Genomic DNA, 20,877 nt, shown 5'->3' with positions numbered 1-20,877 from the left:
ATGTCTTCTTATTTTAGATCGTGGATGGATGAACCAATGATGGATCCAGAATCAAACTTACTAAGAGATGAGTATGCAAGAGGAGTAGGCGAGTTTATGGAATTGGCTTGTCAGCAACCGGAAGCTAGAAAACATGTAAGTTGAAATGTCCATGTTCTCTTTGCCGAAATTCTCATAATATTTGGATTGATTGTGGAATTACTTGTATTGAAATGGGTTTATGACTGGTTATAAGATTTGGTTTCTTCATGGAGAACGGTCGGATTATGCTAGTACTAGCGAAACAAATATTGCTGCTAGTTTAGAAGAACAGAGAACGGATATAGAATTTAGTGTAGGTACTTTCCAGATGGTGAATGATGCATATAGGGAAAATATGCAGTCGACTAGTGGTGATGGAGATAGGATAGAGGAACCGAATTTAGAAGCCCAAAAGTTTTTGGAATGTTAGATGCAGCGAAACAACCGCTATACCCAGGATGTAGAGAGGGTCATTCTCCTTTATCATCTGCAAGTAGATTGATGACGATTAAGACAAACTACAATTTAGCGGAGGACTGTGTGGATGCGATAGCAGATTTTGTGAAAGACGTTTTGCCTGAAGATAATATTTCCCAGCTTCATACTACGAGGTTCAAAAACTGGTTGCTGGTCTTGGGTTGCCGTATCAGGTAATAGATGTGTGCATCGACAATTGCATGATATACTGGAGACAAGACGAAAACCGTAGAAGATGTAAATGGTGCCGCAAACCACGGTTTCAAGAAACAAGTGGCAGGGTTCTCGTTCCTTATAAACGAATGTGGTATTTACCCTTAGCAGACAGGTTAAAGAGGTTATACCAATCTGAATGTACAGCGGAGCCAATGAGATGGCATGCAGAGCATATAAGAGAAGAAGGAAAGATCACACATCCCTCAGAAGAAGAAACATGGAGACATTTTCAATCAGTGTATCCGGATTTTGCGTTTGAGCGACGAAATGTTTACTTAGGACTATGTACAGATGGTTTCAACCCATTTGGGAAGCACGAAAGGCAATATTCATTGTTGCCGGTAATCGTAACACCTTACAATCTACCACCATTGTTGTGCATGCGTCGAGAGTTTTTGTTCCTCTCCATCCTTGTTCCCGGTCCAGAGCATCCAAAGAGGTCACTTGATATCTTCCTCCAGCCATTGATTTATGAGTAGCAAATGTTATGGGAGCATGGTGTTGAAGCATATGATGTATTAACTCAACAAAAATTTTAGATGCGAGCGGCATTAATGTGGACTGATATGCTCAAATTAAACCCTAGAGCTACTCTCTCAAATTAAGAGGTCAATGCAGTACTTAGGGGTCGAATTCCACAAGGACTCAAGACTACACAATAAATTATAGAGTTTTTCAATTATGCTAAACAGATTAAATTGAATTAAAATAAAAGCAATGCAAAATATTAAATAAAAGCTGTGAAAATTCAGAAGATAAAAAAGCTAGACTTAGGGAATTTCTCAGGAAATTATGAAATATTAAATCAATCAATAAATTAGGATTCAAACAATTAAGAACAGATCTAGAACTCTAAACACTTTTGTAAATTAAATCAGTTCTCACTACAAATAATATCTAAATTTTAAACCAGAAAATCCAAATCTCTTTGTAAAATTCTAGGTTAAAAATCAGCAATAAAAATCAGGTTTAGATTGTCCACAAAATTATTAAATCAAATCTCTTTGTAAGAAATAATTTTGCTCATTAAAAAGTTTTATCAGGAAAATTAATTATATTCTCATATCAATTTATTTTCCTAAAGTATTAATTCTAGATGGCCAATCAAGGATTAATATGAAGAACAACCTAAGATGAAGGTCTAAATAGATAATGAATCCTGAATAACAGATCTAATAATTCATAAAATCCCTGTGAAAAACCCTAAACCTAACAAGCAAACTACTCAGACATATTCAATGAAGAACAAGACATGATTCTGAATAATAAGCAATAGAGATTAAAAGAATAAGGAGTTCAAGAATTCTTCTCTACAAAGCAGATCTGATCTCTCTCTCTCCAAAAGCTCTAAAAAATCTCTCAGGGTTGCAAGAAAAATAAAACTTGATAGAATACAACTTAAGGGTTTGGAAAACCTAAAAACTATATATATATATATGTCCTAAAACACGTCAGGGACTAGTCTTGCAAATATGGAAAACTTCGGGCAACTTTGTAAAACTTCCAAATTTGACTCTCTCGTCGGTTTGGACTGGGTGTCGATCGATGCTAAGGCAGTGTCGATCGACACCATCTCCTCTGATCGATTCCAAGTTGATTTCTTGCGGATTATTGCTCCAAACTGATCCAAATTGCTCCACTTTGCTCCTTTCATGCCAAAATCCTAGAAAACCTGTAAAGACTCAAAAACAATCTAGAAACAAATGAAAAGACACTAAAAGACTCCTTATATCATGGTTCAAAACCACAAAAACCATAATATATCATGGACCATAAGCGATTTTCCAGCATATGGTATGTTATCTGGATGGACCACTCATGGACGATTATCATGTCCGTATTGTCAAGATAACACAGATGCATTCCAATTAAGTCACGGACGCAAGACATGTTGGTTTGATTGTCACGGAAGATTCCTACCACCTGATCACCTTTATCGTCGTTCAAGGAATTTGTTTAAGAAGAATAAGAAAGTGTTCGATGATCCATCTCCTGTTATAGATGGTGAGACCATGTTGACTCAGTTTAGAGATTTTGGAGCAGCAAGGAATCCTGACGTCGGTGGTAATGGACATGATCCTGTTGACGGTGCTGGTGTAAATCACAATTGGCATAAACAGAGCATTCTTTTTGATTTGCCATATTTGAAAGACCTTTTGTTAAATCATAACTTTGATGTCATGCACACTGAGAAGAACATATTTGACAACCTCATGAACACCGTCCTAAATATTCCAGGGAAGACAAAGGACAATTTGAAGTCTAGATTAGACTTGCCATATATTTGCTCTAGGCCTGAGCTTGAGATAATGGCAAACAGGAGATGCCCAGTTCCGATATTTCGGTTAAATGCGGCTTCAAAGGTGGCTTTTTCAACTGGATTACCCACAGTGTGAAATTCTCTGACGGTTATACATCTAACTTGCATAATTGCGTTGATATTAGAGAAGGAAAATTTATAGGAATGAAGAGTCATGATTGTCATGTTGTTATGCAGCGACTTCTTCCATTTGCTTTTGCCAATCTTCTGCCAACAAATGTGCACGAAGCAGTTGCAGGTACGTTTGATCTTTGTTAACGATGAACATATTTTCTATCTATTAATAATCAATAGTAATATTAAAATTTCTTTTGTCTATGTTGTAGGAATTGGTGCTTTCTTTTGGGACTAATCCACAAGAACACTTACTGTTGAAGGTATCTGCAATTTGGAACAAAATATACCCATTCTTCTTTGCAATCTTGAGAAGATATTTCCACCGTCTTTTTTTGATGTTATGGAACACCTACCTATTCATCTACCGCGAGAAGCAGCACTTGGTGGCCCTGTTCAATATCGATGGATGTATCCTTTTGAGCGGTACATGTTTCACCTAAAGAAAAAAGTTAAAAATTTAAGCAAAGTCGAGGGTTCTATTGTGGCACAAGTATTAATGAAGAAGCCTCACACTTTGCGGAATATTACTTTCCTTCGCAAGTTTGTACAAAGAGTCGTCGTCCTTCTCGTCATGACGATGGTGGCGAGCAACCAACATATCCCGTATACGTTCCAAGCTTGTTTACTCAAATCGGCCGCCTTAGTGGAAAAGGGAAAAATTTTAAACTTTCAGCGCAGGAGTATACTCACTTGCACATGTATATTCTCACCAACTGTGAGGATATTATTGATTATGAGAGGTATGTATTTAAAATATACTTATGTATATAAAATTAAATTGTTTAGAATTAGTAATTTCATTAATTATTTTTGTTTTACAGGATTTACATGGCTGTAATACGCTCCTACTATCCGGAATATCCCGAGGATAAACTTGAGGAGCTTAAAGATAAGGATTTCACTTTTTGGTTGCAATATTATGTAAGTTATATAAGTAACTTTAATAATTAATAGTAAATGATATATTGATTAATTATTCTAAAAAATTTATAGGTATCAGATGGAATTTCAAAAGGTCAATCATTTCCAACATGATTAGTAGAGATCTCTAATGGACCAAACTACATTGCAACGGCGTATCCGAGGTATTGCACGAGAGGGTATGCTTTTAGGATTCATGATGATGGAGATAGGAGGACAACAATTAATTCTGGTATATCCGTTAAAGCCGACGATGTTTTGTACTATGGTATCCTTACAAAAATATTGGAAATTCGATATCTGGGAATGTTGAAACTACGGTGCATTTCGTTTGTGTGTGACTGGTACGATCCCACAATTGGTGATGGCATAAGAGTTGACCAATTTGGTGTTACGTCAATAAATTTAGTACGAAGGTTAATGAAATTTGACCCATTTATTCTTGCATCACAGGTTGACCAGGTATGCTCATTTCTTAACATTCAATTAGAAAAGCATCATTAGATGGTATATATAATTAATCAATTTTATTACTTGTTACAAGTATGCTACTTAACCTATCATCGAGTTACAAACATGAACGACCCATGGATCACAGTGACGTCGGTAAACCCTAGAGGTCAAGTATATGGAGTTGCAGCTCACGATGTGTAACATCCGTGTTCCGGGAATAGAGTTTGAGTTATGTTAAGTAAACCAAAAGAGTGGATTTTAATTAATTTTGGTTTAATTAAATCTTGGTTTAATCTAATTAAACCAAAAACTCCTAATCTCTTTCTCAAAGTCACGCCTCTTCTCTTGTTTTTGTGTTTTGGTCGACATTGTCATCAGAGGAAGGGAGAGAAAGAGAGATAAGTCTTGGTAATTTGGTGTAAATGAGAAAGTGAAGGAGATCAAACTTTTTCCTTAGAGTTAAGAGAGAAACAGAACTGTCAGGGTTTGGGAGAAGGAGGATCCGACTGGTCAAATCGTTTCGAAAGGTACTGATTTTTGGTAGGGTTGTAGCTACGAGATTTTCGTACATTCTCGTTTTTACAGAAGTGAATTTGAGTTAATATTCTATGAGATATTAGCAGTTTCGTGAGGCGTTTCTTCTCATTCGCGGATTGAGATCAGCGGATGTTACGGAGACGATTGCGGTTTCAGATGTTCTCTGATCGTGCTAAAAGTTTGTGGGAAGCTTCTGGAAGTATAGACTTTGCTTTTCACCGGAGGGGTTAGAAAGTTAACGGTTCGTTTTGATTTCGTAGTTTCACTTGTGAGGTTGTTCTTTTCTGATTTTTCTATCAGTTTGTTTTCAATGTTTATTTGTTGTTGTGATTGGTTGTAGGAGCGAGTTTGGTTGTTCTTGGATATTGGAGAGCCTCTAATTTGGTTGTAGTTATTTTCGTGAATCACTTGTTAAGGTGAGTGCGTGACCATGAGCTTATCTAAGCGATTGGGTTGTATGACTTATTTTGTGTGATGATGTGTAGGTGTGGTGAAAGTGTTATTTGTTGTTCTGTTTAAATGGTTGGTTTGTTATATTTTATTTGTAGTTGTACTTTTGATTTGCTTGTGTGTATAGCTCGTAGATGGGAGGATCGCCTTACTGAGTATTTCTGGTAATACTCACGCTTCTCATTGTGTTTGTGGTGCAGGTAGAGGCAAAGTGTAACCGTGGGATTATGGCAATGAAGAGGAGGATGTTCTAGTGGCTCGTTTGGTTGTTGTCTGGCTTTTGTTAAGTTGCTAGAGTTAAGTCCTAGAGTGTTGTTTAGGATTGTTGGTTCTCTGGTTTATATTGATTGGATCTTTTGCTTATGATTTTGGAATTATTACAGTTTAATTGATATTGGTTATTGGTGAATGCCTCAAAGGATGTGGATTCAGAGTATCAGGTCTCAGATAATGGTACTATCTTGGTGCACGGTCGGATTTGTGTGCCCAAAGATGAGGAGTTGAGGCAGGAGATCCTGAGAGAGGCTCATACGAGCAAGTTTTTCTATTCATCCAGGAGCGACTAAGATGTACCGTGATATCAAGAGGTACTATCACTGGGTCGGGATGAAGAAGGATGTAGCTAGTTGGGTCGCGAGGTGCGATATGTGCCAGCTAGTGAAGACTGAGCATCAGGTTCCAGGCGGGTTACTGAAGAATCTACCCATTCCTGAGTGGAAGTGGGATATGATCACGATGGACTTTGTGGTAGGATTGCCAGTGTCTCGGACTTTTGATGCTATTTGGGTCATTGTGGACCGGTTGACTAATTCAGCACATTTTCTGGCCATTAAGAAAACTGATGGAGCAGCAGTCTTGGCTAAGAAGTATGTGAGAGAGATAGTCAGATTGCATGGGGGTGCCGGCGAGTATCGTTTCTGATAGGGATTCTAAGTTCACTTCGGTGTTCTGGAAGGCATTTCAGGCAGAGATGGGCACTAAGGTGCATATGAGTACAACTTATCATCCCCTGACAGATGAACAGTCAGAGAGGACGATCCAGACGCTGGAGGATTTGCTGAGAATGTGTGTGTTGGATTGGGGTGGCCATTGGGAAGATCACATGAACCTGATAGAGTTTGCTTACAACAACAGCTATCAGGTGAGTATTAATATGGCTCCTTATGAGGCTTTGTACAGGAGGCCATGCCGTACACTGTTATGTTGAACTCAGGTGGGGGAGAGGAGCATGTTTGGTGCTAGTTTGTTCAGGAGACCTCAGAGAAGATTCGGGTTCTCAAGCTGAACATGAAGGAAGCTCAGGATTGGCAGAGGAGTTATGCCGACAAGAGGAAAATATATCTTGAGTTTCAGGTAGGAGACAGAGTGTACATCAAGATGGCTATGTTGCAGGGTCCGAACAGGTCATTGACAGAGACTAAGTTGAATCCGAGATATATGTGTCCGTTCAGAGTGATTGAGCGGGTGGGACCGGTGGCATATAGGCTGGAGTTTCCTGTGGTTATGCGTGCGTTCCACAAGGTTTTTCATGTGTCGATGTTGCGTGAGTGTCTCTGTGAGGATGATTGGTTGTTAGCTAAGATTCCTGAAGATCTTCAGCCTAACATGACTTTGGAGGCGAGACAAGTGAGGGTTCTCGGGAGGAGGATCAAGGAACTTCGGAAGAAGAAGATTAATTTGATGAGAGTCCTTTGGCACTGTGGTGGTTTTTGAGGAAAGTTTCCAAAAGTGGAAAGTGGTAAAAATGGAAAGTTTTATGTGAGTTAGAATTTGTCCATTTTTAGTGTTTGTGAGCCTCGGAGTGGCTTGTGTGGCCTTAGTGGCAGAATTTTGAGTCATTGTGCCCGTGTGTGGCAGTCTTTTGAGAAATTGTGTGGCCTTTGTGGCGGGCTGTTTAGCCAGTCGTGTGGCCTTTGTGACGGGCTGTTTAACCAGATGTGTAGCCTTTGTGGTGGGCTGTTTAGCCAGATGTGTTGTCTTTGTGGCGGGCTGTTTAGCCAGATGTGTGGCCTTTGTGGCAGGCTGTTTAGCCAGATGTGTGGCTTTTGTGGCGGGCTGGTTAGCCAAATGTGTGGCCTTTGTGGCGGGCTGTTTAGCCAGATGTGTGGCCTTTGTGGCGGGCTGTTTAGCCAGAGTACCTGTTTAGGCGGTCCTTCGGGACATATGGTCTTTGTGACGGTCCTTCGGGAAAGATGGTCTTTGTGATGGTCTTTCGGGACAGATGGTCTTTGTGACGGTCCTGTTTAAGACATATTGTTTGGTCTTTGTGACGGTCCTGTTTAGGACATTTGTTTGGTCTTTGTGACGGTCCTGTTTAGGACAGATTGTTTGGCCTTGGTGATGGTCCTGTTTAGGACATTAGTTTGGCGCTTGTGGCATGTATATGATCCTTGTGTGGTCATGTGGTATTCCAGTGAGGGGATATGTGGTTGGTAGGACATTGAGATGTGTTATGCGAGCCACGGGAAGGAAACTTGGATAGGGATAGGACTCAGACGTGTTCAGAATTGTTTGCTCGCGACTCTTGGGGAACTTTGGTTCTCCTAGTACTGCAATATTCTGAGACTTTGTGGCTTGGGAGTATGGTTGGTATATTGACTTTGGATGACGATCCGGGGGCGCGCTGTAGGGTGGCAACCCGAGAGACGAATATTGGACTTTCTTTTATATATGGCATGCGGGCTTAGGCCCGATGAGGAGCCAACATTATGACATGCAGACTTAGGTCTGATGAGAAGCCAATAAAAACTCAAGGTTTAGACCTATGAGTAAAGGAAAGTCCAAAAGTCGAGAGCAAATAATGCCTGGAGCGTGAGTCTATTACCTAGAGGTGACCTTTCGTAGATCGGTCGGAAGAGTGCGGGCCGTGGAGACGGTTGCACGGGAGTCCTTGACTGATGGTTGTTCGAGATTCGAGGACGAATCTATGTTGGTAGGAGAGAATTTTATCATCCGTGTTCCGGGAATAGAGTTTGAGTTATGTTGAGTAAACCAAAAGAGTGAATTTTAATTAATTTTGGTTTAATTAAATCCTGGTTTAATCTAATTAAACCAAAAACCCCTAATCTCTTTCTCAAAGTCACGCCTTTTGGTTTTGTTAGGTTGCTAGAGTTGAGTCCTAGAATGTTGTTTAGGATTGCTGGTTCTCTGGTTTATATTGATTGGATCTTTTTTTTTTTTGTCAACCATTGGGCCACAACTGGCCGGCCCATTAGCCAAATTCCTACATTCGTAGGAGCCGGGACTCGATCCCGGGTGTGATGGTGCCTTCTACAAATGAACTTACCTCCTGCCACTACACTAAGGTCACTTCACATATTGATTGTATCTTTTGCTTATGATTTTGGAATTATTACGGTTTAATTGATATTGGTTATTGGTTTATTGGTTTTATTATTTCCGCTGTTTGGTGTGATTGTGGTTAGGTGGCTAGTGGGTATGAGACCACTAGCTTAGTTGTATATTATCATATTATATTAATATATTTATTATTAAAAAAAAACAGATCGGGTCGTTTTACGATCCTTTGTAGGCAAGCGACAATTGTGAGATGGCTTCGGTTGAACATTCCCTTGAAGTTGATCTTGTGGTTGACTTCACCATGTTCGGAGATGAAGTAGTGCATTTAGAGTCAGAGGAAGAAATTGGAGAATTTGATGATGATACAGACTCAATTTCTTTTGATTATTCAACAGACTCTAAGTAGAAAATAAATGTTAATTTTATATTGTATTGAATAAAAATAAAAGATCAAACATTATGGTAATGCAAGTTTTATAATAAATTTAAATAGATCTACTCTTAAAAATTTATATATAAATCTAATATATATATATAATTAAATTTTGACAATAATTTGTTATATATATAATGAGATCTAACAAAAAAATTAAAAAGAATTTGAAAATAAGTTAGAAAATAAATAATAAAGACTTGTGATATAAAAATTCAATTTTTATAATAACAATTTTTTTAATAATTTGTAATCTAACAAAACACATCAATTTTTTTTTGTATAGATATTAGGTCTAACAAAACACTCCATAACAATTGAGTTTGTCAAACAGAATTGAAATGTAAATATATAAAACCTGAATAACTCATAAACCCGACGGATACCCGACATCCCATTGAGGATTTTGTTTCTCAACCGGGACGAGAACTTATCCCAAAACTCCATCCAAACTACATCGGAGATGCTACATGGTAAATCTCAAACTCTAAAACACTTATGATTTCTTATTTTTTTTGTTATTTCAGATCAAACTTTTGTAGGTTTGAGGCATCTGGAAATGACATTAGCAAATCTCTAAACTGGATGATGTATGGACTCCTCAAAGAACCTTATGAAACACACTCATCAATGCCAGGTGATGACCGTGACCTTTGGTTGAAACAGTTTGCGGTAATACTTCACTATTTCAAGACTTCATTGGCAAGCTAAATTTGTATACATACAGAGATGATCATGTAGTATCAAAAAATATTGCAATCAGACTAATCATCTCTTTTACTCTTGTAGCAAGATTTTAACTGGGAGCCACAACTGACATCTAGAGTTCGTCGAGAGTTTGACAAAGAGGCAGCCACTCAATATTCCAACACTACCGGAATAGCAATCGAGGTGGCAAAGGGAGAGCAACGCACAATTCTGGGTCAACAAGCCATTATACCCGTGGAAAACAACTTGTAAGTTTTCAACATGTTTCAACATTTTGTAGTTCAAAACTTAATTTCATCTTTGGATTAAAACATCTTGATTTGTTTTGAAGACTAGAAGAGATGGTGTTGCTCCTGATCACTTAACATTGATGGAAGACACCCACACCAACAAGAAGACCAATCAAATTCAAGACCCCTTAGCTAAGGAAGTGATTGAAAATTCTCGTAAGAGGATGGAGGAGTTTAGGTTATCCCAACCTTCAGCCGATGGTGATGGCTTACCAACACCAATCCCAGTCGAGATGATTAACCAATTCGTTCTTGAGGTCCTCACACTTTGATTCAAATTGTTTTTTTGCTTATGATTCTTTTTATACATTTTGTTCTAATTGTTCTAAATTTCAGGAAACTCCACAAACCAAGGGTCGAATCTTTGGATTAGGAAAGGTGGCAAAAAGACTTCGTACTTCTTCATCACCAATATACTATCGTGATCCTGAACTTCTTTGAGTCCTCCAAGAAAAAGATGAACGTATTGAAGCTCTTGAGAAGATGATGGAAAAAGAGAATGAGAAGAACAAGCTGAAAGATGAAGAGCTTGCATCGTTCATGGCAGAGATGCGATCAAAGTTCCCTGTGAATTCAAGTTCTTAGACCTATTTTCACAATATTTAAGTTTTATTCACCATTTTCTTTTTCTTTTTGATTTTTGGGATGATTTGTGATATTGTATTTTGGAATTCTAAATTTATGAATTTAAATGTTATTACCTAATTAGTAATTGTTGTCAAAAGAAATTGGATTTATTTTTAAATATTTACCTAATTAGTAATTTACGTCAGGATTCCGTCGGTAGAAACAGAGAAAAACAGAACAAAACAGAGAAATCCGTTGGTAATCTCTGTCGGGAGACCGTCGGGAATAACAAAATATATTTCTTGGGAAACAGTCAGTTTCCCCTTGCTATTATCTGTCGGGAAGTTATCAGTGCCTGTCGCTTATTATTCTGACGGGTATATCCAAAGTTGTTGGTAATCCGTCGGAATAATATGCCGTCAGAATATCTGACGGGTATACTGACGGATTCCCGACAGATTTAATATTTTCGACGCTCTAGAACCAACGGACTGATGCCATATGTAATCTGTCGGTTTAGGTTGTTCCCGACGGGTTACAGACAGATATGGCCGTCGGTTTGCGGTTGTTTTCTTGTAGTGAATTCTGTGCATTATTAGTAATTTTATTTTTAAAACCTCTAAGAGTGTTAATCTATATAGTTTTGAATATACAACACACATTAGCAATTTTGGCTCACAAACTGAAATTCTTCAAACTGAAATTGAAACCGATCAAAATCGAAAAGATTTTATCAATTTTACCCAAGCAATAACCAAAAAAAAAGTAACTAAACCAAACTGAATAAATATAGTTAGTTTAATTTATGTAAATCTGCTTGGAATATACTGTATACAAATAAAATTAAGATTTGAAATGTTATTGGAGTCAGGAGTCCTAAGCAATCTTCAGGTTATCTACAATACAGCATTTTTTAAAAATATGATGAAATATAATAGATGATCCAGGAATATTTGTAATAAATTTTAGGGGAAAACCTAGAATAACCCATATATGGGGATTTATAACTAGAATAACACTTAATTTTTAAAAAATAACTATGGTGTTTTTCATTTTTTAAACCCTTAAAAAAACCCTTTCTAAGTTTTTTGAAAAACCAAATATTACGAAAATACCGTTAAAATATTTCAGCCAGCATGGAAAAAATTCCAAATATATACAATAATACCAGCAAATATTATGCATTTGTCAATAAATTTGTAAAAAAAATCTGCGGCAGATTTATTTCATAGTTATCACTGACTTTTTGTGAAACAAATCTACAACAGATTTTTTTAGAACCACAGATTTGTTCTGAAATTTATTTTCGTGTTGTTTGATATTATTACAGATTTATAAGCTACTACATATTTTTGTCAACCACAGATTTATCTTACAGATTTGTTTCCCAGACACCACATATTTTCTTTGTCCCACAGATTTATTTTGCATTGCAGATTTATTGTGCAAGATTAGTTATTATAGACTTTTTATTAGTTACTACACTTTATAACACATTTGATCCATATTGTAAATTTTATCCATTTTATACACATTTTAACATATTTTATTGTAGATTATATTCTAATTATTGTTTGGTTGACAAAAAAAAATGTGTTACAAAAATGTATGCATGAAAGGTGTTTGATGAAACGTGTTTGATGAAATGTCAGTATTATAGATATTTTTGTTTGTCAACCAAAAAACAATTAGAATAAATTTTACAAGACATTTTATCCATGTTTTTTTTTTCAAAATTTCGACTTCTAATCTATTTTTTTTGCCAAAAAAACGTTGTGAATTAAAAAAAAAATTGAAAGTATTTTCTTTAAACTAATTTTCTATTTAAAAAAAATGACAATTTGTTAATATCTTGCATAAAATGGTTGAAATAATCTATTTCACTGTTTTATTGGATCCATAAAAAAATATTAACAAATTTTCTTTGAAATAACTGGGTTATTCTAGTTATTTCACTGTTTTATGGATCATTCTAGGTAATTTTATCTAAATTGTATTAAGGAGTTTTCTGAAATATCTTGGGATTTAAGTTACGTTGAACAATAAAATTGGAAATATTCCTACCAGAAAGAAAATAAGGGAAATATATTTCGATTGGAACAAAAAGGAAATTTCACCGTAGACTCTCTCTTTTGTATTTCCATTATTAGTTTTGTCAATCCTAAACTAATTGTGGATTATGCCATATCTCCTTATATACATCAGTTTCTTTAAATCTGAGGCTCTCTTAACTCTTTCTGTAACAAACACAGAGATATTGATCGAGATGGCGAGATGGGTATAATTGGGTGGTCTGATTTACCTGTAGATCTAGTTGATTTGGTAGTCGATCGTTTATCTTCCAACATTGACCTCCTCCGTATCTGTAGCATCTGTAAACCTTGGCGTTCCACGGTTGCGGCTAAGAAGCGTGTCCGGAACCACTTTCAACGTAATCTTCCTATTTTCAAGAGGAGAAAGACAGTCTTTCTCACTACTTTCTTCCGTGTAACTCTCCCTTCTTTGTGTCCTAACAAAGGATGGCTGATCAAAAACAGACAAATCTCTGAATTGAGTAAGAACAGACACTTGTCTCCTCTGTCTGACCAGACCATAACCCTTTCTTACAAAACCCTAGACCTATTGAAGTTTAGGGTTTCAGAGATTCGTCAATCTTACAACGTTAAGTACTGTACCAAGAATATAAAACATGATACGTATTCGACTATAGTTGTTGATGTAATAAGTTTTTCGTGAATTCGAGTAGAGTTGTTTTCCTAGACAATCTGTTTTTCGTAGTTGACTACGAAAACATGATTTGGTGTTGCGAGAGCGGAGAAGAAAGTAGATATTGGACAAGAATAAACAATAAAAAAAGTTGAAGATTTCTTGGATATTATACTTCACAGAGGAAATATCTATGCCTTAGAATTAAAAGGAGGAATTTGGTGGATTAGTTTATCTAAGCTCAACATATATCAATACAAACCTTCAACTCCAAAGGACGACGACGACATTAATAAATGCAAAGAAAATAGACTCTTGGAGTATTGTGGAGATCTATGCATTCTTCATCGTTTCTGTAAGAAACCTCGTGAAAATCGATTTAGTTGTGAGAGAACTGTTGGTTTAAAGGTTTATAAGATGCACGAGGATTTGGTGAAATGGGTTGAGGTCAGTTCCTTGGGAGACAATGATAAGAAAGAGAACTGTATTCTTCATTATCGATATCATAATTGTAACTGAATGTAACTGTAAGAGTCTCTAGACGCAGCTAGAGCAATACTCCCACTCACAGATGTCACATGTGACTCTGTTTACACACACAAACAACATAAATGTAAAACAATAACAAACTCAGAGTATTTATACATTCTCTTGTCCACGTGCTTCTTCCGTCACTGTGTCCTTAGCACGTGATCTTCTTTGGGTGTAGACGATATATGGCTTATCAATACCCCCCCCCCCCCCATTCAACACGAAGCTTGTCCTCAAGCGCTAAGTCAGGATATTGTTTGTTTAAATCCTTAGCCAACTCCCACAAATCATCATGACTTCCACGAATCATCATGACTTGGCAAACCTAGCCAATGGAACAACACTTCTAATTGTCCTTCATCATTATAGCGTGAATCCAACACAGTGGCGGACCCACGTTATGGATGGTGGTGGCAAGTGCCACCAGTAACTTTGAAATATAAAACAAATTTTACACTAAACAAAGTTATTTAAGTGGCAAAGTGGTTTACGTTCGCATTAAAAACCCTTGAGGTAAGGGGTTCGATCCCCTTGTACAACGAACTGCCCCCACTAATATTTTATGCTGGTTCCGACCCTGATCCAACACGTCCTCTGGCACCACAATCAACTCATCCGATGCATTAAACATTTCTGGAAGAGGAATCACTTGATGACTCTCACCAAGCACCTGTTTAAGCTGTGATACATGAAACACTGGGTGCACCTTCGAACCATCTGGTAGTTGTAGCCTATAAGCCACTTTCCCTACTCGCTCCATAATCTCATAAGGACCATAAAATTTTGCAGATAACTTCTGACAGATACGCTTGGACACCGAGTTTTGTCGATAAGGTCGTAATTTCAAAAAATACCCATGTATCAACCTCAAACTCCAAGTCCCTCCTATGTTTGTCTGCATTGTTCTTCATTAATTGTTGAGCATGAATCAAATATTCCTTTATCTGGCCAAGCATTAAGTCTCGTTCTTTTAACATCACTTCCAGTTCTGACACCTTAGTGGACTGCTCTTCGAACCTAATGATAGCCGGAGGATCTCTGCCATAAACCACTTTGAACGGGGTAGTTTTAAAAGCAGTGTGGAATGAAGAGTTGTACAATAATTCAGCCTAAGATAAGTACTGGTGCCATTTCCGAGGGTGCGTAGAGGCTAGGCAACGCAAGTAAGTTTCTAAGCATCGGTTTAATACCTCTGTTTGGCCATCAGTTTGTGGGTGAAAAGTCGTACTATATTTCAATTTGGTACTTGAGAGACGAAAACACTCTTTCCAAAAGGAACTCAAGAATGTGCTTCCTCTATCCGACACTATCGATGCAGGATAACCATGTAAACGTACCACTTCTGCAATGAACTTACTCGCCACCTCAGGGGCAGTAAAAGGATGTTTGAGTCCAATGAATTGCCCATTTTTGCTGAATCTATCCACAATGACCAGAATCATGTTCTTGTCCTGTGAAGTAGGTAAGCCTTCGACGAAATCCATGGATATATCCTCCCAGACTTGATTTGGTACAGGAAGAGGTTGTAAGAGACCTGCTGGAGATAAAGTCGAATATTTGTTACGTTGGCACACCTCACACTCAGCTACAAACTTTTGTATATCTTTAAGTAACGCTTCCCAATGGAATGATTGTTGAACTCACTTCATTTTCAATACACCCAAGTGACCACCCATTAAACTGCTATGGTACTCTTCCAGAATTAGCTTGATGAATTTAGAAGACTTTGGTAAAACCAGTCTGTCTCTGAACCGCAGTCTACCCTCTCGAACCTCATAATTTGGTTTCACCTGAGTACCAACTTGACAACTTTGAATCAGTTCCTGTAACTTCTCATCTTTATCAATCTCCTCAAACAGATCCTGTAGTTGCAAAGCTGTAGGCACGGTTAGGGCCATCAATAGCTGGGGTGATAACGATCCAACCGGTTGAACCATTCTTGATAATCCATCTGCTGCTTTATTATCAATTCCTGGCTTGTAAAGTATTTCAAAGTCATAATGTAGTAATTTTGTTAACCATTTCTGATAATCCATTGTGACTTCTTTTTGCTCCAGTAGAAATTTTAAGCTTTTCTGATCAGTATAGACCACAAACTTTCTCCCCATTAGATAGTGCTTCCATTTCTGAACTGATAGTACAATCGCCATAACCTTTCATAAACTGGTTTTAACTGTTCTTTTGGTGTTAAACCATGACTGAAGTAAGCTATAGGCTTTTTGTCTTGCATTAGCACAGCTCCTAGACCATACCCTGAGGCATCAGCTTCCACAATAAAAGTTTTCTCAAAATCCGGTAGGGTTAAAACAGGTGCACTAGTCATAGCTTTCTTGAGGTTATCAAAGGCAACTTGAGCTTCTGAGGTCCATTTGAATTTATCTTTCCTAAGAAGCTCTGTTAGAGGTCGTGCCAGTACTCCATAACCTTTAATAAACCGCCTGTAATACCCAGTTAAACCCAGAAAACCTCTCAACTCCTTCACAGACTTTGGGGTCACCCACTGCTTCATAGCTTGATTTTTTACCGGATCAGTCGATACGCCTGAACTAGTGATAATGTGACCCAAATATTCTATCTGATTTTGAGCAAATAAGCACTTCTTCTGATTTGCAAATAGCTGATTACTCTCCAGCACTTTCATCACTATTTTCAAATGTTCTATAAGCTGATCCGTGTTCATTGAGTAAACCAAGATATCATAAAAGAATACTAATATGAATTTCCTTAAGAATGGTCGAAAAAGTTCATTCATCAATGCTTGGAACATTGCAGGGGCATACGTCAATCCAAATGGCATTACTAAGAATTTCTAATGTTCATCATGAGTGCGGAATGTTGTTTTAGCTACATCTTATTCTCTCATTCTTATCTGGTGATAGCCTGCTCAAAGATCCAGCTTGGAGAATACTCGTGAACCACTCAGTTCGTCGAGAAGCTGGTCGATAATAGGGATAGGGAACTTATCCGGTATTGTGACCCTATTTAACACCCTATAGTCCACACAAAATCGCCAAGAATTGTCTTTCTTTTTCACCAAAAGAACTGGACTAGAAAAAGTATTGTGGCTTGCTCTTATTATCCTTGAATCTAGCATGTCTTTCACCATTCCTTCCATAACTTCTTTCTGAGCGTGTGGATATCTATACGGACGCACACTGATAGCATTATGTCCAGGTAATAGAGTTATCGAGTGTTCTTGACCCCTAATAGGAGGTAATCCATCTGGAACATCAAAAACCTTCTTGAACTTCGTCAAAACTGCTTGAATCCCTTGATCCAAATGCTCCATTTCTTTCTGCACCAACTGTTGGTTAGATAACCTCACTTCGACTCCTTTATGGTTAAGTGTGTAGCCATTTGATAGTGATTTAATAGACATCTTCGAAACAAGAAGATCAGGTTCTCCTCTTAATGTGACCATTGTATCATTGTATAGGAATGACATCTCATGTCGCTGCCAGTTTACTCTGCAATCTCCAAGAGTGCTCAGCCATGCTATTCCCAAGATAATATCAACCTGCCCCAATTCCAGGATGATGAAGTCATTAGTAAATGATATATCCTTGACTGAGAATCTGACGTTATCACAAACTCCGAGACCATTCACTGTTATTCTTGTACCAAGCGTAACGTTCATATAGGAGTCCTCTCTACTCTTCAGCCTCAGCTTCTGAACTGCTGTTGGGGAAATGTAATTATGGGTGGCACCGCTGTCTAACATAATAACCACACTCATCTTTCCCACTGTTCCTCGTACCTTTGTTATATTATGGGATGATAACCCTCTGAAGGAATTGAAAGATAAAGCCATGCACTCTCTTACTGGTTCCATCGCTTCTGCTTCTTCTGTGTTATCGTCTAAAATCTCCACTTCATAGCCATTAAACACCGTTAACACTCTTAATTCTTTGTTAGGGCACTTATGGTCTTTATAATAAGGTCCATCACATTTGAAACAGATCCCCTTCCTCCTTTTTTCATCTAACTCTGCACCCGTGTGATGTCTTCTTGGTCTTTGATCTCCCCTGACTATTTGTCTGGCAGTGTTCTGATTCGAGTCTGTTGTAATCGTCTTTGTTTTCCAGTTGTTAGTGGTAAATTGTGTATTGTTCGTGTGGTTAACACTTTGTACGACTTGATTCTCTTTATCCACTAATAACAGGTCTTTCTGAACAACTCGTCGGATGATGCTAGATTCCATTGCTCTTGCCTCTGCTACCATTTCTGGCAAGTTTCTTGGCTTTTGCATATGTACTAGTTTCTGCATCTCTAGAGTCAGACTATTAAGAAATATACCTTCTAACTTTTGATCATCCATCCCAGAAACTTGTGAGGACAAATCTTCAAAACATTGAACGTAATCAGCTATGGAACATGTCTGTCTGATGCAAAAAAGACTTTGGCTCGGTCCTCTTAACTTCAAATTCCTAAAGCGCAGCAACAAACTCTTCTTAAACTGATCCCAACTGATAAAATCCTTCATGTTAACCTCCCAATTGTACCAACTAAGAGCTTCACCTTGTAGACTCACAGCTACCAAAGCTAATTTCTCAGCATCATTGTATCTCCCAGTCCGAAAGAATCGCCCAACTGTAGCTATCCAACCATAAGTTCCCACGCCCTCAAACACAGCTATTTCGACATTTTTGAGCAAATTTTCTCTTATCGCATGCCTAATATCACTACGGCATGGTTCCGAGTTTGAAATTGTTACCTGAGTAAAAGGATCTTGTGTCATCGAGGAAGAAGTGTGACTCGGGCCACCAATTTCTCGAATCGTTGCTTTGCCGGCTAGGTTTGATAACACCAGATCCAGCTTCTGCTTAAGCTCCAAGAATTGTTGATCCTGAGTATCGATTCTTGCATCCAATCGCGATTCCACTCTATGAACCATCACATTCATCTCCACCAGTCTCTTATAACACTCCACAGCTGACGCTTCCACTTGCTCAGCGGTTGCGGCTTCCTTAATCGGTGATAAGGTTTGCTCCATCACCATCTTCGCTCTTCGATTTGCAATTCGTCGGAAAAAAATCCCAAATTAGAACCCTGACTTCGGAAAGAGAACTGTATTCTTTATTATCGATATCAGAATTGTAACTGAATGTAACCGTAAGAGTCTCTAGACGCACCTAGAGCAATACTCTCACTCACAGATGTCACATGCGACTCTGTTTACACACACAAACAACATGAATGTAAAACAATAACAAACTCAGAGTATTTATACATTCTATTTTCCACGTGCTTCTTCCGTCACCGCGTCCTTAGCACGTGATCTTCTTCGGGTGTAGACGATATATGGCTTATCAGACAAGGCACTAATTGTAGCTACGGACAGCTGTTTTACTGTCTTAGCCTCCGAGTACTATGGATGTTTGGAGAATGCTATCTACTTTAGTGACGGGGATTATGATAGTGTGTTTAAACTTGATGATGGTAGCATCATTACCAAGCAGATTGGTTCTTTTTATTCACTCCGCAGAGTTGTTTCCAGATGTTGTCTACTCCTTTCCTCTGATAGTAACCTCTTTTATATGAAACTTTTTCTTTTCGTTATTATTGATTCTATATTGATTTTTTTTTTGGGTTAGAAGTGTGCATACGTATATGTATATCATCAGAGAAAAAAACTCAACTTTATTGATCCTGAGGAAAATGATTACAAGAGTTTTCCAATACTTTGAATTCAAAAATAATGCAACATAAGAACCACGTGGAGAAATTTAAGAACACCAATGATGACTATAACGAATGCAAGGTAAACAAACATATTAGGGGTCGTGCCTAATTACAATGGCGCAAATCCATATTACCATAACAACGTGGAGATGTCAATGTTTTGTGTTTCATCCAACGTGTTAGTCGTATAATTACAGAAGAGAGGCTAAGATTTAACGAAACTAACGTATGGAGATATGCAGCAGCCAGCAGATTTAATTATCCACTATTAGTTTAGGATTAACAAAAATAATAATGTTCAGATTTTCTCCGGATTATGTTCAGATTCTATTTCAGCATCTTTGCCAAATAATACTCAGACTAGATTTGGACCCGTGCTACAACACGGGTTGAAATACATTTTATTATTTTTAAAATATTATATATGTAATTGTATATAATATTATTTGGATGCAACTCATGCAAATAATTTTTATTGTAAATATTATTCATGAAATATAAATGTATTATGTAAGTCTTATATTGTTAATTTTAACCCGTGTTAGAGTATATAAAATTATTAATCCGTGCTAGAGTGTGTCCAGCAGCTTCCGTGCTAGAGTATATAAAAATTTAACTCGTGCTTGAGTTTGTAAGTCTTAAAATTATAATATAAAAACAAAATTCAATCTGTGCTCTAGCATGGTCTTAATTTTTATTGAACATTATGGTTTATCAATAAAATCTGTGGAAAGTAAATTTCTAATATTGTGTTTAAAGATCTTTGGAAACAACTTGATATATGACTAAAATCTTCTAAAAATACAGTTTGAAAGATCCATGATTTTATTTATTACCATTAATATATCAATTATCAATTTGGAATATCTCCAATTAAGGTTGCACCCAATATTTAGGTGTAACCATTAATATATGAATTAATCTATAACCTATCTATAACCTATTTGTAATCATTTATAATTAATTAAAAATACAAAGTCTACAAAAACTATGTTGTGTACTTCTTTTTATTAAAAAGGAGATCATTTGAAATAACTCCGCGATTATAATTTTAAATTAAATAATATAATTTAATCACTATAATATAAACTATATTGTGTACTTCTCTTTATTTTATATTATAATATAAATAATATAAACTATGTTAT

General features: G+C 37.2%; 1 protein-coding gene, 1 long non-coding RNA gene and 1 pseudogene across 2 annotated transcripts; all 3 read left to right on the top strand.

Annotated features, from left to right (window-relative positions):
* On the top strand, positions 1 to 9,218 carry LOC147924530 (uncharacterized; annotated as a pseudogene).
* A 417-nt stretch (positions 9,219 to 9,635) lies between these two features.
* On the top strand, positions 9,636 to 10,948 carry LOC147924529 (uncharacterized). The gene is made up of 5 exons (XR_015586215.1): positions 9,636 to 9,718; positions 9,788 to 9,917; positions 10,035 to 10,201; positions 10,285 to 10,500; positions 10,580 to 10,948. It is a non-coding gene; the product is annotated as an uncharacterized LOC147924529 (long non-coding RNA).
* Positions 10,949 to 13,040: 2,092 nt separating this feature from the next.
* LOC104759778 (putative F-box protein At1g44080) lies at positions 13,041 to 19,568 on the top strand. The gene is given in 5 exon segments (XM_087494290.1): positions 13,041 to 13,531; positions 13,534 to 13,668; positions 13,670 to 14,000; positions 19,361 to 19,522; positions 19,525 to 19,568. Coding segments are annotated over 5 exon segments (1,119 nt in total). The 5' UTR covers positions 13,041 to 13,084.
* The last annotated feature ends 1,309 nt before the right edge of the window (positions 19,569 to 20,877 follow it).

The sequence above is a fragment of the Camelina sativa genome, chromosome 17, assembly GCF_030686135.1.
Source record: "Camelina sativa cultivar CO46 ecotype springtype chromosome 17, ASM3068613v1".
Lineage (NCBI taxonomy): Eukaryota > Viridiplantae > Streptophyta > Magnoliopsida > Brassicales > Brassicaceae > Camelina > Camelina sativa.
Note: the sequence above shows the minus strand (reverse complement) of the source record. Positions and strands in the feature narration are given on the sequence as shown.